The sequence below is a fragment of the Mastigoproctus giganteus genome, chromosome 4 (genome assembly GCF_048544385.1).
Source record: "Mastigoproctus giganteus isolate SK-2022 chromosome 4, ASM4854438v1, whole genome shotgun sequence".
Lineage (NCBI taxonomy): Eukaryota > Metazoa > Arthropoda > Arachnida > Uropygi > Thelyphonidae > Mastigoproctus > Mastigoproctus giganteus.
This window is the reverse complement of record NC_143578.1, coordinates 37,391,912-37,418,837: the sequence shown is the minus strand read 5'-3', so window position 1 is coordinate 37,418,837 and position 26,926 is coordinate 37,391,912. Positions and strand designations below refer to the sequence as shown.

Sequence of the window (26,926 nt, the reverse complement as noted above, 5' to 3'; positions counted from 1 at the left end):
GACGCAAAGAAAAACAGAAAAGAGTTCTTTACCTATTTAAACTCAAGAAGGAAAGGGATGAATCAGATTGGTCCACTGGATGTTGATGGTTCAACAGTTGAGGATCCTGCTCAGGTGGCTAACAATCTAAACGAGTATTTTGCATCTACATTCACACATGAGGAGTTATTAAGGAAGGGGAATGTCGTAGGTGAAGTAAACATTGGCAGTGAGCTAGATTATTTTCTAATAACTGAGAGGAAAGTGGAGGAGAAATTGCTGATGATAAACATAAAAAAGGCACCAGGGGTGGATGGGATCTATCCAGTTATATTAAAGGAGGCAGCAAAGGAAGTAAGCAAACCCCTAGCCATAATTATGAGAGCTTCTTTGGACTCAGGGGAGGTACCCATGGACTGGAGATGTGCAAATGTAACCCCAATTCACAAAGGAGTATCACAGGCTGACACAAGTAATTATAGACCTGTTAGTTTAACTTCTGTTCCAGGAAAATTAATGGAGGCACTGGTTAAAGAAGCACTGCAGGATCATCTGGACAAGAATTCAGTTATAGCTCAGACACAGCATGGTTTTGTTAAGGGCAGGTCTTGTCTGACCAATTTGATTGGATACTATGATGTAGTCACAAAAGAACTGGATGCAGGGAATAACTTTGATATTATATATTTGGATCTTAGAAAGGCTTTTGATACTGTTGCGCATGGAAGACTGCTGCACAAATTGGAGAAGTGTGGCATTGGAGGCAAATTGCTGCTATGGATAAAGGGATGGTTGAGTGGCAGAAGACAGAGAGTGGTAATCAATGGACACTGCTCAACGTGGACTAATGTTATTAGTGGAGTTCCTCAGGGTTCAGTGTTGGGTCCATTGTTGTTTTCTGTATTTATAAATGATATTGATGATGGTGTATCAGGCTTAATGTCCAAGTTTGCAGACGATACCAAGGTTGGCAGGGTTGTTAAGGACACTACTGATACTATGCTGCTGCAACAGGATCTGGAAAGGTTGAGCAGATGGGCTGAGAGGTGGCAAATGAAGTTTAACATTGACAAATGTAAAGTACTACATATGGGAAACAGTAACCCCAGATCAACGTATCAACTCTGTGGTACTACGTTGACAGTGGTAGAGAATGAAAAGGACCTGGGGGTAATTGTGCAGGCAGATATGAAGTTCTCTGAGCAGTGCAGACGAGCTGCAAGGGTAGCTCATGGTGTCTTGTCAATGATATACAGGAATTTTTCTAGCAGGGATAAGGATGTGATTATTCCCTTGTATAAGGCATTGGTCAGGCCACACCTTGAGTACTGTATACAGGTCTGGAGGCCTCATTTCAAGAAGGATGTAGAGCTGCTCGAACGAGTACAGAGAAGGGCAACAAGATTAGTGAATGGAACAAAGGGTTGCTCTTACGAAGAAAGGCTTAAGTTTTGCAAATTACAGAGCCTGGAGACTAGACATCGGCGAGGTGATCTGATAGAGGTGTATAAGGCTTTGAATGGCTTGAGCATGCTCAATGCTGATGGGATTCTTCCTCTTGCTCAGAATAATCACCTGAGAGGGCATAAATTCAAATTGAGGAAGGACGGATGTCGGATAGATGTGCGGAAATTTGCCTTTAGCCAGCGGGCAGTTGGTTTGTGGAATAGACTCCCATCGCTTGTTGTTGAAGTTGATAGCCTAAATAAATTTAAGGCTCAGCTGGACAGGTATTTCGAACGAACGGAGGGGTGAAATGGGAGTAGTGGTTGTGTTTTTTTTTTTTTTTTTTGGCTGATGCTGAATAAGCTTGCTTTCTTGCATCATATGCCTCTACTAATGCTAATGCTAACACAAACTGCACTGAATAACAATAGTAATAGGAGAAAAAAAAATATTTTATTTCTTCACCATACATTGAGCAATGGCATAAACAGCTTAAGCTTTGGCCCTTGAGGTTGTCACAGACATTCTCTCAGATATGCCATCTGTACTTGCTATCTGGGAATAAATCACTGATGGAACTGATATTCAGGTGACACTCAAGTCAAGTGGACCCAATTTCGGCAAAGTCCGGATGGTCTGTGACAGCCAAATCCTCTGCTTGTACCTTCACGATGGTTGGACTGTTAGTAATCCTGGTTAAAATCTCCATGCACAAGCACACAGTGGGTGACCACCCAGGTATGAAGCCCACACCACATGGAGGAATCACGCCCCTCTGTGTTACCAGGCAATACTAGGTGGTAGATGACTCATCAACCAGTGCTATACCACCAATTTGCTTATTTGAGGCTTCAAGTGATGGAACCCATGTTTAGTCTCCAGAGCTAAGTTCCGGTCAACCCTTCCCCATCTCTTCCATCACGCAGTATGATTGACTTTTGAAGTTATAATGGACATTGTGGCGAGATCCAATCTTCCTTATATTTCGAGGGTACAGCTCTAAAACAGTGTTCGCAGGCCAGCTGCTTGTTAGTACACCAGACCGAACCTATTGGTAACTCTTTAGGAGGCTTCCGGATCAGCTAGTGTACAATCTTGCTACCTCTATTCTGCCAGATAGTGACTGGAGGGAGTCTGAGTAGTGTGTTTGTTATTTGGTTTTTAGGAGCATTAGCAACTAAGGCCATATTGCTCCGGGGATATGCAGTGGTCATTCCCTGACTTTTTCGCAACCTCCGTATTTGGAGGTCACGGGCTTGAACCCTGGTCTAATCAAGAAGCGTGTGCTATGCACTGCTGCTCCTGCCCACCTGGCTTTGGAGGAGCCCCGAGTAGTGTGTATGCAGCGGGCATTGTCAAGGCCACGTTATGTCAAGAATCTGGGTATATTCTTACCATATGTATGCCATATCCAAAAATTTCATTACTTCATACAGCATGTCCCCCCCCCCCACTTTTTCTTACTATTGAATACACCATGAATTGTCAAACTAATAGAGTAAGTTTATCTGCGAAAAGACCTAAACTTCCCAAACACTTCCTAGTTCATTTCACAAATATACGTGGTCTCAATTCTAATCTCGACAATGTCATTTCCACTTGCAGTCTGCCAAACCACATGTACTTTTTCTGACAGAATCTCAGTTATCGGTTGATTCAACTACTGCTCATCTCAGTTGCCCAAATTATTCACTTTATGATTCCTTTCACCTCAAAGGGTGGTACTTGCGCTTATGCCCATTCCAATATTCCCTGTCAGAGACTTGGCAATTTGGAATCTCCTCTCTTTGATCTTCTCTGGCTTAAAATCTTTCTACCTCATTCTGTCAAATTCATCTGTTGTCTCTACCGTTCTCCCAACTCCACTAATCACTTGGAGCTCTTTGACTTCCTCTTTGCAACTTGACTTTCTCCAGTCAAACTTTCCTAGGTGATTTTTTAATATTCACAACTCCTGCTGGCTTCTGTTTTCTAGTCACACCAATGTTGAGGCTTTTGCAATTACTAATGACCTTGCACAGATTGTTCATTTACCTACAAGAATACCGGACAATCCTAACCATACAGCCAACACGTTTGATCTTTTTCTCACAAACAACCCTTCTAAGTATATGGTCGAAAGGAGTGGTCCTTTAGGCACCTCAGATCACAACTTGGTGATTGTTTCTTCTCCAATGGAGGCTTTATCTCATGACTATTCCCAACCTCGTGTTGTTGTTTGGCATTACAAGAATGCAAAATGGGATGACCTGCGAGATTTCTTTTCCTTGGTCGGACTACTGTTTCAAAACTTCTGATGTCAACATTTGCTCAGATCGTCTCAGTGAAATTATCCTTGCAGGAATGGAATCCTTTATCCCACACTCAACTTTAAAATCTCGTCCTTCATCTAAACCTTGGTTTTCCAATAAATGTGCTAAAGCCGCTCAGGAGAAGAATGTTGCATATCATAATTGGCTTGTTTTCAATTCTTCAGTTTCATTTTCTGCCTACACCAAAGCTCGCAACAATTGAAAAGCTGTTATTAATCAGTCCAAACTATATTTTGAACAGGCTAAGAGTAGAAAACTTGCTTCTTGCCCTAATGGTAGCCAAGCATTCAGGTCTCTTTCCAAAGCTATTGGCTGCAACTTTTTCCCATTTCTGGTCCCACCTCTGTCAAAACCAGATGGTTCTGTTGTCACTTCAGCGAAGGATAAAGCTGACCTGCTAGCATCCCATTTTTCTTCCAACTCCTGTATTAATGATCTTGGTAAAACACATCCCACCATTCCCAACATGCTCCATTCAATGTCTCCTGTGGTCTTCTGTCAAACGGATGTCAGAAGGATTTCGACAAATCTTGATGCTAAGAAAGCTCCAGGTCCTGATTTTATTTCTCCACTTGTTCTCAAAACCTGTGCTCCTGAACTTACTCTTGTTCTTTGTCGCCTTTTTCACTTTCTTATTCCAAAGGTGTTTTTCCTTCTGCTTGGAAATTCGCTCGTATCCTGCTAGTTCATAAAAAGGGTGACAAATCCCTCTCATCCGATTATCGTCTCATTGCAATTACTTCTACTCTTTCTAAAGTAATGGAGAAATCAATTAACCGCCAACTCTTAAACTATCTACAAACCTTCCATGTGATCAACGATCACCAGTATGGATTCCATCAGTGTCGATCCACTGGTGATATTCTGGCTTATGTTACCCATTTATGGGCAAATTCAAGGGAAAAATTCGGTGAAACACAAGCAGTTGCTCTAGACATCTTAAAGACTTTCGATCGTGTTTGGCATAAAGGTCTTCTAAACAAGCACCCATCTTATGGTTATCCAACTGTTTTTTGTAATTGGTTATCCAGTTTTCTCTCTGATCGCTCACTGAGGGTGATGGTAGATGGCTCTCTGTCTTCTAACTTCTCCACTAATGCCGGTGTCCCCCAAGGTTCAGTTCTTTTTCCCCACTCTTTTCCTCTTGTATATCAATGACCTTTTTCCATTGACTGGAAATCCTATCCATAGTTTTACCAATGATAGCACATTACAGTCCACTTTCCATTTTGAGAAACCTTGCCCTGCTCAATCGGCTTCAACTTTTTGAATATCTGTTACCAATTCCTTAAATGCCGATCTTCAGGTAATTCTCCAGTGGGGCAAAGACAACTTAGTTGATTTCAATTCTTCTAAAACTCAGTCTTGCCTTATATCTCGCAAAAAGGATTCTTCTGCTCCTATGCTTATCTTTGGCGACACTCTGATTTCTAGGCAAAATGATATATCTCTTTTGGGGGTTATCCTGACTTCTAATCTCTCTTGGCACTAGCACATTACAAATATTGCTTCCTCTGCATCTAAAAAAACTTGGTTTTCTCTTTTGCTCTCGGCATTACTTTTCTTCCAAACAGCTATTCACTCTGTACAAATTGCAAATCCACCCTACCATGGAATATTGTTCCCACATCTCGGGCGGTACCCTCAAAAACTCTCTCAGGCTTCTAGATTCCATTCAGAAGAGGGCAGCAGTTAGGTTAATTAATGATTTGTCTCTAACAGTCTTTCTACTTGCTGTCTCATAGACATACTGTTTCTGCTGCATGCCTTTTCTACAGATACTACCATGGGCACTGTTCTAATGAATTGGCTTCTATAATCCCGCTCTCTTTCAAAAGAGTCCGAACACGTACCGCCACCAGCCAACATCCATTTACTGTCCAACCTGAAACTCACAGAACCAACTTTTCATCTTCCTCGTTTATTCATTCAACTGCCGTTTTCTGGAACAACCTTCCTTCATGTCTTTCTTGAAAATTACTGTCTACAGAAGTTCAAGTCTAATATCAACAAATATCTTATCTCATCTTCTATAACCTATAGTACTTTGTACCAACCCAAGCACGGTACTTAGTACTATAGGTTATAATACCTCTCATGTTTGGGGTTTTCATATTAAAAAAAAAAAAAAAAACTTTTCAAAGACATAATTTTCCTATGAGGAAATTACAAACTGTGCTAAATAATTATTCTATCCAATCTCCTTTCATGTTTAAAACAATTTGTTTATCATATTTCATGCAAAGACTGCAACTCATTCTATCAGGGATCTACATGGTATACTTCAGACATGAAAGTGAAACAGCACAAGGCTTCTGTCCTTGCTAAACATTCTTCAGCCTCAGAATTAGCTTTCCATGCTGTCAGTGAAGGCCATACGAAATTATGAATAGCTGAAACACTAGAAATTCGATTAATGTGCAGCGCCCTTATCCTATTTCAGATTTCTGGTTTTTTACATCATGCTCTAGGATAACTGATCTCTCATCTACAAATTCCGCTGTTAATTTCATGTTTTTACTATCCTGTGATCACGACCAAAGTCAAAAAGTCCTGTCCACTTCAAGAAAGTAAATTGTTTTAGAATAGATTGGTATTCATTTTAATTATATACACAATGTCTTCTTTCGCTCGTTGATATTTGTTGGTTGTCTGATGTTTTTTGGTGTCAGGTTTAGAGCTGCTGAACCACAGATTCCAGGTATGCTTGATCGCTATTGTTTTCTCTCTAGTGTAGAGAATTAATTTAGTTATTTTAAATTCTTTTTTTCAAGGAGAGTGTTAGGAAAGAAGCATTCTGCATGCTTATGAGGTAATTCCTCTCATTAGTTTGTAAATAAGAATTTCTCAGAAATTATAAAACATAAGCAGTTCTCAGAAGCAAACTTTTGTTATAGTCTGCAGCACATAGTATATGCTTTCAGCTTCATCTCCATTACAAGGAGAACTTACATCATAATCAAATCAAGCTATGACAACCAAAGTTTTAACAATAAAAAATGACACACACACACACACGCACACATCTACCTACCTTGTATTATGGTTTCCTATGCTAATTACAAATTAAAAGCAGTCTCTTTAAACCAAAGTGAATGTGTTAATTTCCATACTAGTTATGTCTACATTATCAATTGCACAATATATGAAGCAATATATAAATAAAATGGTAAATAAGGAGAGCTGGCGCCTCCCTAGCCAGGTGGGAAGGAGCAGCAGTGCATAGCACACGCTTCTTGATTAGACCGGGGTTCGAGCCCGTTACCACCAAATATGGAGGATGCGGAAAGGTCAGAGAATGACCACCGCATATTATTATTATTATTATTATTATCCATATGATGCAAGGAAGCCTCCCGGAGCAATATGGCCTTAGTTGCTAATGCTCCTAAAAACCAAATAACAAACAATAACAATAACATAAGGAGAGCTGCAAAAGAACATTACCTTAATAAAGAGTCAGTGTAAATGAAATAACCTATGCAAATAAGAAATAAGTTTTTTAATATTTAGTAGCAACTATTCGAAAACTGTAGATCTCTTAAAGTACCATTTATAACTGACAATATTATAGCATAGCTTAATTTAAGTTAAGCTATGCTATAATAGCGCAGTTAATAGCACCTAATAAATAACTATGAAACATAAAAAGAATTCAAATGTACTTACAACACCCATGTTGCGGATATCATCAATTACTCTCTGCCAAAATGTATCCAACATCTGATGTGCTTCAGACTGGCTATGACTACCTCCAGAGCTAGATGTGTATGAAGAGTCAGACTGAGCCATTCAAAACAGATTATATGATAGACTCAAGAAATCAATTTTACCTGGAAGAGGAAGAGTAAAATTAAGAAAACTGACATGTGATCTTTAAAAAGATCATGACAATGCCTTTTTAATGAACATAAAAAAAAAAAAAATGCATAAAAATACTTATATTAAATTTTAATATGTTAACTGAAAAAATATACACAAGTATCTAAATTGGACAAATCATACATTATAACCCTTATCTTTAGGTGTTCACCGGTAGAGGAATTTTTTAGTTATTAAGCTTAACTTAATTTAAGTTGTTAAGAGTCTTGTGAACCATATGATTTTTCTTTCTGTTGTTTAACAATTATAATGCTATAGATGCCAAAGTATTTAACATGTTCATGCTGGGGTGACCCATCAGTAGGCTACGAAATGCTTTCAGTGATAGAAATTCACATAAATTATCAATATTTCCCTCCTTCCCTTCATATATTAATTATATTTGATAATAACACAAGAACAAACTTAGCTTTCTTTTTTCAAGTAATTATCTTACTACTTCAAGTCACAACACAAACAAGTTGTGTCTGAAGCAAAAAATATGATCAGAAAATGCAATACATTCTTCCTGCTCTTCTTCCATCAGCTTTATTTTATAGAAATAATGATTTTTATTACATGGGAACAATTACTGTATTGTATTATTTTTTTTCCCCTCAAAGGTGTTTCCTCTATACAGGCATATATCCTGAACAAACAATGACAGATTAAAGAGGCATAATTATTACTTTTTTTTAAAAAATTACCTTAAATAGTTTATTACACAAAAAGCATTAACAATGTGATTTTGAACAATGAATAAAAACAAATCACATTACATTGCAGCACAGAACAAATAAGTGTATACTAGATGAATCTGCCCATTCATCAATATTAATTCATCAGGTGGAGCAAATCACCAGTGGTTCACTGCTATTAATGCTTCTATTAGTGCTAATTATGTGCGAAATAAAACCAACACTCATTTTAGAGCCAAATACATCAAAATAAAGATAAAAAAAGAAAAAAAATTCATAAAAATGCACCAGCCTATAGAGCTAAATGAGCAATTTTTAGTCTGAAATGAATGTGCTAAAAAAGAAGAAAGAAAAAAAAGTCACATTTAATACAATGAAATGGAATATGAAATCAAGAATCAAGAGTATATTTTAGTAATTTAGTTTCATGTTTATTTGTAACCCTTGTTTCTTTTCCTGACAGCTAAATGAAGCTTCATGGACCACACTCTGGGAATCCCTATTGTGATTTATTCAATTAAATTTGATTTTTATACCATTTTTTGCAGTTATACTAAATAGTCCAAGTCACCTATACTTAAATCTACTTGTTCATCTTTATATCCATTACTCCTGTCTCTGAAGAAGAATGGAACCTGTCTGCCAGAAACACAGGGGAACTTATGTACTCAATTTACACAAGTGCCTATGACTAAGTGACAATGGATAATTTGGCTAATTTGCCTGTTTTTCAACTTGCTCCTGGTTGTTCTCACCAATATACCTTATTGGAATATCTTAACAGCCATAATGACTCTGATACTGACTCTTTAGTGATAATGATATAAAAAGGTATACAGTGGTGGACAAAAAAATTGCATCACCTTAAAAAAAAGTAACATTTGTAGTTAAATGTATAAGATATTGTTTGATTACAGTCATTTTGTTTGTTGGAAAGCAAAAGGTATTGTATCAGCCTTTCTATAAATACGGAATTGGAAGGGTATACACGCTGATTAGTATCCTGTTTTGTGGAGATGTAAGCATGGCTCCATATGTTCAGTTGACACCAAGAAAAAAAAAAAAAAAAAAAAAGTGTAGCAATTGTACTGTCCAAGGAAGGGCTTTCTACCCATGCCATCGCTGATAAAATAGGCTGCCACCAGTCAACAGTATCCCAGGTGCTGAAATTAAAGCGTGAAACCAGTGATATGAAGAGAAGACCTGGATCAGGCCGTAAGAGTGACTACGTCTTCCCAAGATCGATATTTGAAATGGCTATGCCTTCGTAATCGTCATGTTAGTGCTCCTGATCTAAAACTGGACTGTGAGATGGCCTCTGGTGCTGAAAAAAAGTGCACAAACTATCCAAAGATGGCTTGCAGAATGTGGTCTGCATGTCTATCTGCCCAATAAGCTTTTGTTGATCCAACAAATGAAGAAGAAGTAACTTGCTTGGGCTAAAATGCATGTTTCATGGACAAAAGAGCAATGGGACACCATCTTTTCTGACAAATCAAAATTCAACCTGCATGGCTCAGATGGGAAGCAACATGTCAGAAGATGAAAATCAGAGGCATACCATCCTGACTGCATAACACAGACTAAAGTTTCCTGTCAGTCAGATGGTTTGGGGATGCATAAAAAGCAAAGGGGTGGGGCAAATTAAGTTTATTAATGGAACAGTGAATGCAGAAACCTACACTGCTATTTTGGAGGAGTGCCTGAAACCCGTTATTAGGATCACCACACAGACATCCAAAACTGCATTTTTCAATAGGACGCACACCTTGTCACACAGCAAAATTGGTAAGTTTTATGCTATTTAGATTTAATGATGAGTTTGTCTTCTTGTCTCACAAGGCTTAAAACATACTTACACAAATGTTTTCCCTCATTTTTCTCCCTTAAGGTGCAGTCATACCTCAGAAATGCTGGCATTGCAGTGTTGAACTGGCCCGGCAACAGTCCACATATGAACCCTATTGAAAATTGCTGGTACATAATGTCATCTAAAATTGCTCAGAAAAAGTCAATAGGTAAGATTCAGCTGCAGGAGAGCATTATAAGGATGTGGTACCACAAAATTGGGCAACTGTATATCCAGAAGTTGATTAACTCTACGCCAGATTGTTGCAAGGCTGTAATTGCAGCTCAAGGAGGAACAAAAAAATATTGAGGACTTGTTTTGCTGATTGTACATAATACTATTATGTTAACTCAGAGGTTCCCAAACTTTCTCGGTTCACAGCACCCCTAAGCCAAAATAAATGCCTAACACAGTGGTTTTCAACCTTTTAATATATACCTATATAATAATTTTATTCTTTATATAGAGGTACTAAATAAAGATTAATTATAGATCACCACAAAATTAAAAAGATATAGTACTATGGATACCATACACCTTTTTATAACGAAATAAATGTATAAATTAAAAAAATAATAATAAATAAATAATAATAACTTTAAGTAACTTAAACCCAATTACACGGCACCCCAGTTGAAAACCACTGCGTTAACTTGTCATTTCTGCTGATGCTGCATAAGCTTGCTTTCTTGCATTGTATGTCTCTACTAATGCTAATTTTAGTTTGTACACGCAAATGCAATAAAATGTATGTTTGGTTGTCATGACTGTCATTTGCATGATTTCTCATATTTCTATTAATTACACATTTTACCCTTTGGGAAGATATTTATGGCAATTAGGTATATCAGGTGGAGTCTTTTATTGGATTTCATTCAGAGAAATATATCCCATCTAACAAATAAATTTCAAACATTTCTGCAACCCATAATGCAGTGCAAAACACATTGTTTGCAAAATTCATAAGTGATGCAGTTTTTTTGTCTGCAACTATAGTATCTTTTTTTCTCTCCCAAAAAAGTTACTAGATGAACTAACCACTGAGTATGCGCAATTTAGAAATTCAATATACTATTCACTTATGGGTTTATCTCTTGTACTTATTCCAAACAATGATATTATCAGTTCAACAGCAACATGTTAAATAATTTTTACAAAATTATTTCAGAGTTTATCATTCAAATTCTTGTAGTAAACTGTACTGAAATAACTATAGCAATAGAGTACACATCATTGGATATGGAATGAAGTATTTTTTGATGGGTGATAGCTTCATTGTGACAGGAGTGGTATTTGAGAAGAGTACAGTATTAATTAGTGTAGAGTGCAATATTGTATTTTTCTTAAGAAAAAAAAGGGTTTTTTTTTTTTTTATTTCACCATACATCCCAATTATTTTACTGATAAACATATTTTTTAGAGCTACATTAAATGCAAACTAAAAGGAGTAAATGCACGTCGACATGACCAAGACATACTTCTAGCAAATTTGGTTAAGTTTTAAATTCTATATTCGTTTTGAATAAAATTTGGTTGTATTGCAAACTGGAGGTGCATTTTAATTGGCTAACTCTGGTATCATTATGAAGTGGAATAAAGATAACTCAAAAGATCTACAGTGTAGGGATATTCATTATTTTAGTGGGAAAAAGAGCTACCTGTTAGAAAACAAAGAGAAGCACTGAATGGGATGAGTTTTGTATGGCAAGAGATGATTCATCAATAAAATTTATATATATACATACATATACACACACATACACTACACCATTTACAATTATAACCTGTTAAATTCACAATTAGAATTGTTATTGCCCATCCAGAGTATAAAAGAAATTCCTGAAGATTTTAATTTTTGATAAATCCCTTTATTTCTTATCCAGCACTTTGCTCCATATGTATAGGTAAATTGCACCCAACTGCCCAGTGCAGGGCTTCCTCGTGGTACAATTAAATTCTGTATGCACCTTATGCTATTCTTATATTTGTATAAAAAGAAAATAGAAAAAAAAAATTCAAATTTATTAAGGTTATTCTTGTTCTGAGGATTTTTGATTCTGCGATTTTTTGATGTTCTGCTTACAGTATGCTGGTGCATATGGTTTAGTGTGTGTGTGTGTTCAGAAGTTGATTTTCACATTATGGAGGCAAAAAATCCCAAAGCTGCTGTATTACCTTATAAAGAACTCTATAAAGAAACTGAAAACAAATCAAGTTGCACTGCACCTAGTTTTTCCATCAACAAATCACCACCTTTCCCAGTTCCACTCTCCTTTCCCCAAGTGACAAGACTAGCATATGGGCTTTTCTGGATTGCTATTACATAAAAATATATTTTCATACATATTATTTATTATAAATTTTTCCGATTTCTGTTGTTTAAAAATTTAATTTCTGTATTTTTAATCCAGCCTGGAACATAATCCACCTTTTCCCATTACTTTAAGCATTTGCCATTCACAATGTTGCTGAATGCAACGGCTCACCAGCCACTAACTCCCTGCAATCAGAGGGATACCATTAGTTAAAACAACACGGGGAGCTCTTTTCATGGATATTGCTGCCTTGCTGAGGATGTTCATGCACAAATGCATGTCCTGTGACCAGAGAGAGCTTGCTGATGTTGAGAGGCCAAGAGATGGTGAAAATAATTATGCAATCAAACAGATGGATTACAATCAGCCCAGTGATGGTACCAATGACATATCAGAATACCACAATGTGTTGGCTCTGGTAAGGATGGGTACAGCTGCAAATCACTAACAGGTTCCACACATATCAGCTAAAACAACTGCAACTCTGAGTACAGTAAGTATAGAAACTTTAGATTAGGAATGACAAAATAAGAGAACTTTAGTGGAAGCTGCAAAACAATGTGAGGAGGTCTGTAAAGGCAAGAAATTCAAAAATGGGTGGACACAAGACACTAAAGAGGCAGTCAGAGGAAAGAAAAAAAAAAAAAAAAAAGAATTTTTGGCAAAATAAATCTAACAAATCCTTATTGTAATATAAAAATATGCAAGAGAACTAAAATATGTGTAAAACAGAATAAAGAAAACTCTTCGGAACATTTGGAAAACAAATATCAGAAAGAAAAAGGAAGAAAAAATCCTAACTAAAGTAATCCTTAATTTTTTTTTAGTCTTTTCTCTCTGCTCTGTACAGAAGAAAAGGATATTTTAAAAGTAAAGAGTAAATATTTTTTATATATTAGAAAAGTAAATATTTTTATGATTTACTAAATTAAGAAACTGAAGATGTCCCTGAAGAAGAAAAAGATTGCAAAAGCTTTGGATACTATCTCAATCATTCAGACTGCATTCATTGATTACACTATATTTTCAAAAAGATTCTGTTCATCTGAAAATTGTTTATTTCTGTTTCTTGGTAAATTTGGGAAGGCTGATTCTGAATACTACCTGTGTTATTGAATGGTATCAACGGTTTGCCCAGAAATGAAAGAAAAGTAAATACACAATAATACTATATCAGAATTATGAGGTGCAACCAAAAAAGTTTTGGAGATTGAACTAATATTTAGGAAATGATGCCTTTCAGCTATTTGGATGGATCACTTTCAAAATATATTCCTTGACACTGTATATGCTGATTCCAATGCTTCTGCAACCTCCAGAAGTATTCCTGATAGGTTTCTTTTGGAAATTCTAATAGTTCCTGGGTTGTGTTCTGAATCATTTCCACAGCTGTTACAAATCTATGATCCTTCAAGCTTGGGAAGCAACAGCTTAAAAAAATATATATATATACATATCACGGGAAGGTCAATATGCAAGTATGGAGGACCACACCCAAGAGTGCTTTGCAAAAAAAAAAAAAAAAAAAAAGTGAATGGAAAGCACAGTAGATTGGGTATTTTGTTTCAATGCAATGCAATGCAAGCACCAACTCCCTGAAGTCCATTTTTCCAGCTGTTTTCTCTGAATTGCATTGCTGCCACAGAACTGTTTTGCAGTACCCCTGGTTCACAGTTTGTCCATGTGGAACAAATTTGTAATGAACAATACCATGCAATCAAAAAATATATGATAATAATATTCACATTTGATAAATTGCCATGCTTTTTTGAGCACTGGAGAAGACAGTGTGCAATGAGAGAACTGGGCCTTTGTTTTCAGGTCATAGCCCATATACCTCCATGATTCAGGTAAGTCAGCAGCAGCACATTGACAAAGATCCTGACATATGAGTACTCTCCATATCTAGATGAGTGACCTAACATTTGGTGACAAGCCACAGCAACACAATTTCAAGATACAAAGTCTGTATCCAAACATTTAGATCACACCTTGTATTAACAAGGCTTAACTTCTATACAGAGCAGAGAGAAAAAGCTAAAAAAAAAAAATAATAATAATAACAAATGAATAACAATAAGCTAAAACAATCAAATCATTAAGCCCTCTTTGGATTAAACAACAATATTTACTTAAAAATGTACATTTTATCATCTTTTGTGGTCTGTATGACCATCCTGAAATAAAGAACCACATATGGCTTCATCCTACCTTCCTTGATACCTCTTCTCCATTGACTGCATGTCCTGGTGGATTCTCTCTACTGCATATGGGTAGAAGTAATCCCAGAGGAACATACCAACTGTGTGGTACTACACTTAGGGTGAAAGAAAATGAAAAAGACCTGAAATTAATTGTGCAGTCAGATATGAAATTTTCTGAGCAATGCAGACAGGCTGCCAGAGCAGGTCATGGGGTTTTGTCAATGATATACAGGAAGTTTGCTAGCAGGGAAAAGGAGGTGATTATCCCTTTGTATAAGGCAATGGTCAGGCCATGCCTTGAGTACTGCATACAGGTCTGGAGGCATCATTTTAGGAAGGACGTCAATTTGCTTGAGCATATACAGAGAAGGGCAACAAGATTGGCAAGGGGAAAGAAGAAGGGGGTCCTCTTACCAAGTTCGGCAAATTGCAGCAGCTGGATTACTTTCACTAGGCACCTGTAAGGTGATTTGATTGAGTTAAGGCCTTTAATGGGTTGAGCACGCTGAATTCTGATGGGATTCTTCTGCTTGCTCAGATTACAAACCTAAGAGGGCATAAATTAAAATTCAGGAAAGACAGCTATAGAATAGATGTGCAGAAATTTGCCTTTAGCCAGCAGGTGGTTAATTGCTGGAACAAACTTCCATCTGTCATTGTGGAAGTTGACAGCTAAAACAAATTCAAGGAAGAATTGGACAAACTTTTAGAGGGAATGGTTGTGTGAATTTTTTTTTTTTTTTTTTTCTGGCTGATGCTACATAAGCTCATACGCTTGCATCACATGCTTCTATTACTATTCTTTTAACATTGCCCAGATTTTGTCCGAAAAATATCAGGGTAAGAGTGCAAGTAACGGAGCCTGACTGAATTGTGAATCCCATTTAACATAATTTTCAATGAACTTGACAACCAGTTCTTGTTATTTTCACTCATTAAATGTTACCAAGAATGCCATTTGCTATAAGATGTAACAAATGCCAGGACTTTTGCTTAGCACCAGTCATTTCCTTCCAGTTCTTGTGAAGCCAACATGGTGCTTAACTTTGGATTAATAAATATGCCACCTTTCCCTTTTGCATTCATATAAAGTGTCACCCTGAGAATCCCAAATTGCTTGCCCAATCGCAGCTTCATATAGAGTGGAAGTAGTAAGATTCCTTCTTTCAACAAAGGGTTTAAGACATTGGATATGCCAAGGTGAAACTCAATTCTAATAGATCATTATCTCCTCTTCTCCTGTAGTGCTGATCTACTGTCCTGCTATCCAGAGGGCAATGGAATGAAGCCACCTTTCAAACTTAAAAGGAACCTCAGCTGAAGGAACCTGAAGTTTCCACTGTTATCTCATTTATATTGGTCATGTTTGATCCTCTCTAGCACATGCTTCACATTTCTGTAGCCTTCTTTAATATGAATAGTGTGCAAGAGGAATCAGTGGGTACATATTCTCGATTGTAAAGCAACACAGCTTCAAACTTTCAGTTAAAATGCCTAGATGAGACATTGCTGGATTGTGACTAATACCAATTTCTTCATAAAACCTACACAAATCAAAACAGCAACACAGGAATTTTGCAATGTGTAAAATTTTTTTTTTTTTTTTTATGTGAACCCCAAACACGAGAGGTATTAGAACCTATAGTACTTAGTACCGTGCTTGGGTTGGAGGTTGAGAAGACGAAAGAAGATATTTGTTGACATTGGACTTGAACTTCTGTAGATTGTAATTTTCAGGAAATACGTATGAAGGAAGGTTGTTCCAGAAAACGGCAGTTGAATGAATAAATGAGGAAGATGAAAAGTTGGTTCTGTGGGTCTGAAGTTGAACAGTAAATGGATGTTGGCTGGTGGCGGCACGTGTTCGGACTGTTTTGAAAGAGAGAGCGGGAATTATAGAAGCCAATTCAGAAGAACAGTGCCCATGGAAATATCTGTAGAAGAGGCATGCAGCAGAAACAGTACGTCTATGAGAAAGCGAGTGGAGAGACTCTGTTAAAGATGAATCATTAATTAACATAACTGCCCTCTTCTGAATGGAATCAAGAAGCCTGAGAGAGGTTTTGGGGGCATCACCCCAAAATATGGGAACAATATTCCATGGTAGGGCGGATTTGCGATTTATACAGAGTGAGCAGCTGTTTGGAAGAAAAGTAACGCCGAGAGCGAAAGAGAAAACCAAGTTTTTTAGATGCAGAGGAAGCAATATTTGTAATGTGCTTGTGCCAAGAGAGATTAGAAGTCAGGGTAATTCCCAAAAGAAATATATCCTTTTGCCTAGAAATTGGAGTGTCACTAAAGATAAGCATAGGAGCAGAAGAATCCTTTTTGCAAGATATAAGACAAGACTGAGTTTTAGAAGGGTTGAAATCAACTAAGTTGTCTTTGCCCCACTGGACAATTACCTGAAGATCGGCATTTAAGGAATTGGTAGCAGATTTTCGAGAAGTTGAAGCTGATTGAGCAGGGCAAGGTTTCTCAAAATGGAAAGTTGAATGCAATGTGCTATCATCGGCAAAACTATGGATAGGATTTCCAGTCAATGGAAAAAGGTCATTGATATACAAGAGGAAAAGAGTGGGGAAAAAGAACTGAACCTTGGGGGACACCGGCATTAGTGGAGAAGTTAGAAGACAGAGAGCCATCTACCATCACCCTCAGTGAGCGATCAGAGAGAAAACTGGATAACCAATTACTAAAAACAGTTGGCAAACCATAAGATGGAAGCTTGTTTAGAAGACCTTTATGCCAAACACGATGGAAAGCCTTTGAGATGTCAAGAGCAACTACTTGTGTTTCACCGAACCTTTCCATTGAAGTAGTCCATAAATAGGTAACATAAGCCAGAATATCACCAGTGGATCGACACTGACGGAATCCATACTGGCGATCGTTGATCAGATGGAAGGTTTCTAGGTAGTTTAAGAGATGGCGGTTAATTGATTTCTCCATTACTTTAGAAAGAGTAGAAGTAATTGCAATGGGACGATAATTGGATGGAAGGGATTTGTCACCCTTTTTAGGAACTGGCTGGATATGAGCAAATTTCCAAGCAGAAGGAAAAACACCTTTGGAATAAGAAAGTGAAAAAAGGCGGCAAAGAATAGGAGTAAGTTCAGGAGCACAGATTTTGAGAACAAGTGGAGAAATACCATCAGGACCTGGAGCTTTCTTAGCATCAAGATTCATCAAAATCCTTCTGATATCCTTTTGATGGAAGACCACAGGAGGCATTGAATGGACCGTGTTGGGAATGGTGGGAGGTGTTTTACCAAGTTCATTAATACATGAGCTGGAAGAAAAATGGGATGCTAGCAGGTCAGCTTTATCCTTGGCTGAAGTGACAACAGAACCATCTGGTTTGGACAGAGGTGGAAGCAGAGATGGCCAAAAGTTGCGGCCAATAGCTTTGGCAAGAGACCAGAATGCTCGGCTACCATTAGGGCAAGAAGCAAGCTTTCTACTCTTAGCCTGTTCAAACTCTAGTTTGGACTGATTAATAACTGCTTTACAATTGTTGCGAGCTTTGGTGTAGGCAGAAAATGAAACTGAAGAATTAGAAACAAGCCAATTACGATATGCAACATTCTTCTCATGAACAGCCTTAGCACATTTAATGGAAAACCAAGGTTTAGATAAAGGACGAGATTTTAAAGTGGAGTGTGGGATAAAGGATTCCATTCCTGCAAGAATAATTTCACTGACACGATCTGAGCAAACGTTGACATCAGGAGTTTTGAAACAGTAATCCGACCAAGGAAAAGAAGAAAAGAAGTCTCGCAGGTCATCCCATTTTGCATTCTTGTAATGCCAAACAACACGAGGTTGGGAATAGCCATGAGATAAAGGTTCCATTGGAGAAGAGACAATCACCAAGTTGTGGTCTGAAGTGCCTAAAGGACCTCTCACTTCGACCGTGTACTTAGAAGGGTTGTTTGTGAGAAAAAGATCAAGCGTATTGGCTGTATGATTCGGATTGTCCGGTATTCTTGTAGGTAAATGAACAATCTGTGCTAGGTCATTAGTAATTGCAAAAGCCTCAGCATCTCGACCTGCTGGGTCCGTGTGACTAGAAAACGGAAGCCAGCTGGAGTTGTGAACATTAAAATCACCAAGGAAAATTACCTCACTGTTAGGAAAGTTGGACTGTAGAAAGTCAAGTTGCAACGAAAGGAAGTCAAAGAGCTCCAAGTGATTAGTGGAGTTGGGGGAACGGTAGAGACAAAAGATGAATTTGACACAATGAGGTAGAGAGATTTTAAGCCAGAGAAGATCAAAGAGAGGAGATTCCAAATTGCCATTGTGTAAAATTTGCATGAGTCAAGTCTTTTTCTGTATGTGACAGTCTTGCACCTAGGATCTAGTAATATTCCATTCTTTTAAACAAGGTGTCAGAGCTGCACTGGATTTGGTTAGACCCAAGCTCCTCATTAATCATGCAATTCTTGCTGATTAGAGAAATGTGCCCCTTTATATGAACAGGCTTCCGAAGCATAATCTCAATTATCCTGTTCACTAGATTCAACATTCACTTCTGAAGACTTTTCTAGATGGTTGATTGGAAATTGGCAGGTCTTTATTGTATGGCACTAAAGCAATGGAAGGTATGTTAAGATAAACTGCAGCTTTTCAATCTGTAAACTTTTTAAATTAAACTTGGATATTCTTATCACACAAAAGTAGCAGCAGCTGTGATGATTATTTGTGGACTCTCTCCATATATGAAATCCAGCAAAATTCACATGCTTTCAATTACCTAGAAACCATTCCTCTAACATTGACCTGTAACTATCACAGTAGAAATCAGTTGCCCACATCTTGTATTAATCAACCACAAGCATTCTAAAGTAGGCTTCTTATACACTGAAAATTTTTGTCACCAATACTGCTATGCTGTGTCTGCCTGGGACCTATATAATATTCCCAAGTAGAACAAGTCTGGAGATAACCTACTCTTCCATTTGGTAGTAAAAAAAAAATTGGGGGGGGGGGGAAGAATTACACTTAACACAGTATTGGTACACACTTATGTAATACATAAATATTTCAGAAACAAAACCAACTTCCACCAGAGGAAAACTAATGATACTGTTGAATTCAGCACACAAAATACATATAAGAAAGCAAATATAAACCTTTTTTTTTTTTTTTTTTTTTGCAATGTAGTATTAGTTATGAACTCCTTTAACCTAAATAGTTATACTTAAATATACAGAGCTTATAAAAAATATTAATTCAGAAAGATAGCATGTGGTAGATGAAATCAGACCTGGAATGAGGGAAAGCAGTGTTATGATGATCATATCATATATTATCCAGGAGTTGTTTTCTGAAGAGAAAGTTAAGGCATTAATTATACTAATATATAAAAAGGAAAATACAGTTGAATGTGGAAATTAAACAGAAATTTCACTCAACATATCAGGTAAAAACTATGCAAGTATCTTAGAGAAGAGGGTTAGAAATACTGATAATTAAATATTTACTCTTGACCCTTCTAGAGATAATGTAGCTAACTTTGGGGAAGAACAGTCAAGTTCTGGGCCAAACATTAACAAGAACCTATATTTAGAATTTGTTGATCTTAAAAAAAAAAAAAAACCTAGACTCTGCTTTCTATTCTTGTGGCTCTTATATAACAATAAAGCAAATTGAAAAATAAAGCAAATGATAAGGAAAATAGTTTTTACGGAAATGGCAAATCTGCAATGAGGTTGTACTGGAAAATAGTTAAATGGCCCAACAAAATAAATAGCTAAATCACACTGGAAAGAATGAATATAAGGCCTGACAAGGCTGAGTTGTCAGCACAAAAGTGCAACAGCACATGCATTTCAGCTGGCCATACCCATGTGCCTGCTAAATATGGTAATGATTGTCTTCTTGTCATAATAGTAGTAGTAGTAGTAGTGGCACTTGATGCAAGAAAGCAAGTGTAGGAGCTTATGCAGCATCAGCCAAAAAAAAAAAAAAAAAAAAAAAAAAAATCACACCATACCCTCCAATCGCCTGTCCAGTTCCTCCTTAAATTTATTTAACCTATCAACTTCCACAACGACAGATGGAAGTTTGTTCCAGCAATTAACCACCCGCTGGCTAAAGGCAAATTTCCGCACATCTATTCTACATCTATCCTTTCTTAATTTGAACTTATGTCCCTGTAGGTTCGTGTTCTGAACAAGTGGGAGGATCCCATCAGAATTCAGCGTGCTCAACCCATTCAAGGCCTTATAGACCTCAATCAGATCACCGCGCAGGTGCCTAGTCTCCAGCCACTGCAATTTGCAGAACTTAAGCCTCTCTTGGTAAGAGGATCCCTTCATTCCCCTCACCAATCGTGTTGCTCTTCTCTGTACACGCTCAAGCAAATCTACATCCTTCCTAAAATGAGGCCTCCAGACCTGTACGCAGTACTCAAGGCGTGGCCTGACCATTGCCTTATACAGAGGGACAATCACCTCCTTTTCCCTGCTAGCAAAATTCCTATATATCATTGACAAAACCCCATGACCTGCCCTAGCAGCCTGTCTACATTGCTCAGAAAACTTCATATCTGACTGCACAATTACTCCCAGGTCTTTTTCATTTTCTACCACCTTAAGTGTAGTACCACACAGTTGGTACATTTCTCTGGGGTTACTTCTACCCATATGCAGTACTTTGCATTTGTCAAGGTTAAACTTCAGTTGCCACTTCTTAGCCCATCTGCCCAAATTTTCCAGATCCTGTTGCAGTAGCACACTGCCATTGCTGTCATTAACAACCCTGCCAACCTTTGTATCATCTGCAAACTTCGACATTAAGCCTTCGACATTATACCTTCATCAATATCATTGATAAATATACAAAACAACAGTGGACCCAACACCGAACCCTGTGGGACTCCACTAATAACATTAGTCCACGAAGAGCAGCACCCATTGATTACCACCCTCTGTCTTCTCCCACTTAACCATCCTTTTATCCATTGTAGCAACTTACCCTTAATACCATTCTGCTCCAATTTGTACAGTAGTCTTCCATGCGCAACAGTGTCAAAAGCTTTCCTGAAATCCAAGTATATGATATCAAAATTATTTTTTGCATCCAGTTCCTTTGTGACCACATCATAATAACCAATCAAATTTGTCAGACAAGACTTTCCCTTAACAAACCCATGCTGTGTCTGAATTATTGCTGCAGTCTTGTCTAGATGATCCTGCAATGCATCTTTAACCAGTGACTCCATTATTTTACCCGGAACAGAAGTTAAACTAACTGGTCTGTAATTATTCGTGTCACCCTTCGAACCTCCTTTGTGAATTGGGGATACATTTGCACATCTCCAGTCCGTGGGAACCTCCCCTGAATCCAAGGATGCTCTCATAATTATGGCTAAGGGTTTGCTTAGTTGCTTTGCCGCCTCCTTTAATATAACTGGATAGATCCCATCCGCCCCAGGTGCCTTTCTTATGTTTAACTTCAACAATTTCTCCTCCACTTTGCTCTCAGTTATTACAAAATCATTAAGCACACTGCTACAATTTGATAACCTTCTTCCATTTTCAAACTGTAATGATTCCTCACGTGTGAATGTAGATGCAAAATACTCATTCAGTTTGTTTGCTATCTGAGCAGGATTATCAACAGTCGAACCATCGATGTCAAGTGGACCAATCATATTCAGCCCCTTCCTTTTAGAGTTTATATAAGTAAAGAAATCCTTGCTGTTTTTCTTAGCATCTTTTGCCAAAGATTTCTCGTAATCCGCCTTTGCCTGCCGAACCTCCTTTGTGACCTGATTACAGACTAGCTTATATAATGTAAAGTCCTGTAAAAAAAAAATATATTATGGAGGTCCGAAGTCTTGAAACTTTATTAAACATGTTGGACAGACAACTTGTGTAGTCAAGACCCACTAAGACTATCCGATTTTACGAAAATTAGCGGGTCTCGACTACACAAGTTATCTGTCCAACAACGTAAACTCCTCTGACAACTTATGTTGGTCAGGAATACAAAATCAGGAATAATATGCTGGAATATAAAAAGAACATTTTTTAAGGCCTTAAAATGCTAAGTGCTTGCACAGGAAAGCAGCACAGGTGTTTCGAGTTGATCACAGTTTGAGCTAATGAGACTAATTAACATGGTAATCATTGTATATTCTTGTCCAAATAATTACTTTTAATTCTGAGTTATATAGTTGTGCCAGAACATAAAACAGAACTTGTAAGTGAAGCAAGGCTACATCTTACCATCACTTCTTTTTATAATTTTCCTATATCATTTAACAGAACCAGAATTCTTTTGTTAAAATGATCTAGGAAATGACTTACAAATTTTAGCATTGGAAATATAAAAATCAGATCAGTATTATAAGCAGACAATATTGTGTTATTAATTAATAAAACAGTAGCTTGCAAAATCTTCAGGAATTCCTGAATAAAACAGATAGTGTTTGAATTTGGAGGGGAAATTATATTACACAAAAGTTATGAAAGCTGGAAAACAAAAATTTAGATTGTTGCCTAAATAACCAAAAATTGGAACAAATTAGTAATTTTGTTTATTTAAGATCAGTCTTGAATATGGAACATTAGACGAAATAAACATCAAAATAAGAAAAACATGATGTAGCAGTGGCAACCACGCAGGTGCCTAGTCTCCAGCCACAGCAATTTGCAGAACTTAAGCCTCTCTTGGTAAGAGGATCCCTTCATTCCCCTTACCAATCTTGTTGCCCTTCTCTGTACACGTTCAAGCAAATCTATATCCTTCCTAAAATGAGGCCTCCAGACCTGTACGCTGCACTCAAGGCATAGCCTGACCACTGCCTTATACAGAGGGACAATCACTTCCTTTTCCCTGCTAGCAAAATTCTTATATATCATTGAAAAAACCACATGACCTGCCCTGGCAGCCTGTCTGCATTGCTCAGAAAACTTCATATCCGACTGCACAATTACTCCCAGGTCTTTTTCATTTTCTACCACCTTACTTGTAGTACCACACAGTTGGTACATTTGTCTGGGGTTACTTCTACCCATATGCAGTACTTTGCATTTGTCAAGGTTAAACTTCAGCTGCCACTTCTCAGCCCATCTGCCCAAATTTTTTAGATCCTGTTGGTAGCACACTGCCATTAACAACCCTGCCAACCTTTGTATCATCTGCAAACTTCGACACTAAGCCTGATATACCTTCATCAACATCATTGATAAATATACAAAACAACAGTGGACCCAACACCCTGCGGGACTCCACTAATAACATTAGTCCACGAAGAGCAGCACCCATTAATTACCACCCTCTGTCTTCTCCCACTCAACCATCCTTTTATCCATTGTAGCAATTTACCCTTAATACCATTCTACTCCAATTTGACACTGTTTCATGCGCAACAGTGTCAAAAGCTTTCCTGAAATCCAAATATATGATATCAAAATTATTTTTTGCATCTAGTTCCATTGTAACCACATCATAATAACCAATCAAATTTGTCAGACAAGACTTTCCCTTAACAAAACCATGCTGTGTCTGAATTATTGCTGCAGTCTTGTCTAGATGATCCTGCAATGCATCTTTGCATCTTTAACCAGTGATTCCATTATTTTACGTGGTACAGAAGTTAAACTAACTGGTCTGTAATTATTTGTGTCACCCTTCGATCCCCCTTTGTGAATTGGGGATACATTTGCACATTTCCAGTCCATGGGGACTGGAAATGTGCAAATGTAACCCCCCCCCCCCGAGTCCAAAGATGCTCTCATAATTATGGCTAAGGGTTTGCTTACTTCCTTTGCTGCCTCCTTTAATATAACTAGATAGATCCCATCCACCCCAGATGCCTTTCTTATGTTTAACTTCAACAATTTCTCCTCCACTTTGCACTCAGTTATCACAAAATCATTAAGCACCCTGCTACAATTTGATAACCTTCTGGCATTTTCAAATGTTAATAACTCCTCATGTGCGAATGTAGAGGCAAAATACTCATTCAGTTTGTTTGCTCTCTGAGCAGGATCATCAACAATCGAACCATCGATATCAAGTGGACCAATCAGATTCATCCCCTTCCTTTTAGAGTTTATATAAGTAAAGAAATCCTTGCTGTTTTTCTTAGCATCCTTTGTCAAAGATTTCTCGTAATCTGCCTTCGCCTGCCTAACCTCCTTTGTGACTTGATTACAGACTAGCTTATATCTGCCATAGGCTTCTGTGTCGCCTGATAAGAAAAATGCATGGGATGTATATAAATTCTCTTCCATGAGTCTCATTAGTTCATTTGATAACCATTTAGGCCTAAACCTTGAATAATATATTTCTTAATAGGTATGAAACTTTTAGTAGCTTCCACGATTAAATCCTTGAATGCTTCCCACTTAGAATTTGTTGTTTGTAACATTATCAGTTGATCCCACTGTACAGAATTTAAAAACTGTCTGAGACCACTGTACTCACCTTTACGTGTATGATTCCTTCGAAGCAAAAGAGAAATTTGCCAAAAAAATCAACAATTGATAACTATGGAGCTGAGAGCAGATAAGAAAAGGGACTAATCAAAAATTTGAATCTTCAGAAATTAGAAAAATAAACAGAACTAACATATCAAAGCAATGCAAGACGAATGAGGGAAACAATCTTATGTTCAACCTTTTTCTGTCAGAACTGTTTTGTGACAATTTTATAAGGAACCCCAATATTTTCAGAAGTGATACTATACATGAACTACATGTAACATATACAAATTACATAAAGAATTACTCCGTGAGACTCATCACCACCCCCACAGATTCCGGAACACAAGTTCAAAACCACTTTATAATAATCCCTCTAATCATAATTTCCTGGGCGCAAAATAAGTAAACGATTCAATACAAAAATTAACAAAAATATTTTTAATTACACAAAATATACTTTTAATTGTATTTCCCCGCCCCCAAGTAATTGAAACATATGTGAAATTTCCATTATACATCTTCTGCTGTAACAAAAACGTAAAAACACAGGGCACTTTTGTCTCCATCCATTAGCCATAACGTGATAACAATGAAATGAATAATAACAACTCTGCTTATCAATAACAATGACTGAACGCAACACAGATGAACAAGCTTAACAAGAGATTACATTAGCAAGCTCCCCCCCCCCTTAATCTTGCAAGTGTACCTGCAAATTCTGAATATGTGAATATTTGAGTACCAGGTTGTAAAGACTAACCAATTTATGCTTGACCCCCCTCTAGAGATAATGTAGCTTGTGACCTCAATTAAAAACGTTGTGGCCTTAATTAAAAATAATTCTACCTGTATGCAAGAATCAAAATCTTTACTTGCTTCTTTGAATTATATACATTCAATATGCGTGATTACAAAAGATCAAAAATAAAAAAAAATCGTAGTACATTGCAAAACTTATCAGATCTCTTAAATCTGGCTGATATACAAAGTACTAAAGGAATAAAATAGGTCACTTTCTGTTCTAGGTGGTAAACTCTACGAAAGAAGTCAGAACACAGTCGATAATTTATGGATCTTATACAAAGCATGGCCTTCAACACCAGTCGCGGAGTTTACAAGCGTCTGTATAGGTGCTCATTTCATAATTTCACTAAATGAATATAGAAGTCGAATTTTACGAAAACTATCAATAAGTGCTTTGAAAAACGAAACATTTTCAAAGTAGGACACTTGATGTCGAGAACAAGCCAATCACACTAAACAGAGATCACACTTACCACAATTTGTTGGCAATGGACGCCAACGGGATTGGATGCCCTCAAGACCAACGAAAGAGCCAGACAATTTCTTTCAACCAATGAGTTGTCTTAATCAGTTTGATGCAACGTAATATAACTTCGCTTCCCGAGTAGAATCACGCAGATGAGGTAAACATTCTAAGTTTGTTTCTGTGAATAGAAAACGTTACAAAACTCGATGAACTCCTCATATATAAACAAACTATGTTATATATTTTTTACTCTAGCTATTTTAAATTGCATAGCAGCGCCACCTAGTGTTGTAATATATAAAAAACAAGAGATTTACTGTATAATCAATAAGAAATGTATAAATATAGTGCGAAAGCATCAATAATACATAGCCAAATCTGAATTAACAGTATGGAAAGTTAAGAAACCAATTCGAAAGTTACTTATATATTGTGCGCCTATATCTTATTCGTGAAAAGTTATGTTAGTTGTTCGGTCGAGTTACCATTTGCATGTTTATACATTCTAGTTGTTCAAACTAATATAAATTAATGGAATAATTTACGCCCT

At 37.2% G+C, this 26,926-nt stretch overlaps 1 protein-coding gene across 3 annotated transcripts in view; it reads right to left on the bottom strand.

The window, feature by feature from the left end:
• The window catches only part of Nf-YC (nuclear factor Y-box C), a 117,850-nt gene extending 91,263 nt beyond the window's left edge, over positions 1 to 26,587 (bottom strand). The window contains exons 1-2 of one of the 3 annotated variants that reach the window (XM_090371485.1): positions 26,384 to 26,587; positions 7,407 to 7,570 (exon numbers count right to left, since the gene is read on the bottom strand). In XM_090371485.1, the coding sequence (XP_090227611.1) occupies positions 7,407 to 7,529 (123 nt within the window). In that variant the 5' untranslated portion in view covers positions 7,530 to 7,570; positions 26,384 to 26,587. The remainder of the gene's footprint in view (positions 1 to 7,406; positions 7,571 to 26,383) is intronic. The other 2 variants (XM_090371484.1, XM_090371483.1) reach the window with 2 other exon arrangements.
• Between the last annotated feature and the right edge of the window lie 339 nt (positions 26,588 to 26,926).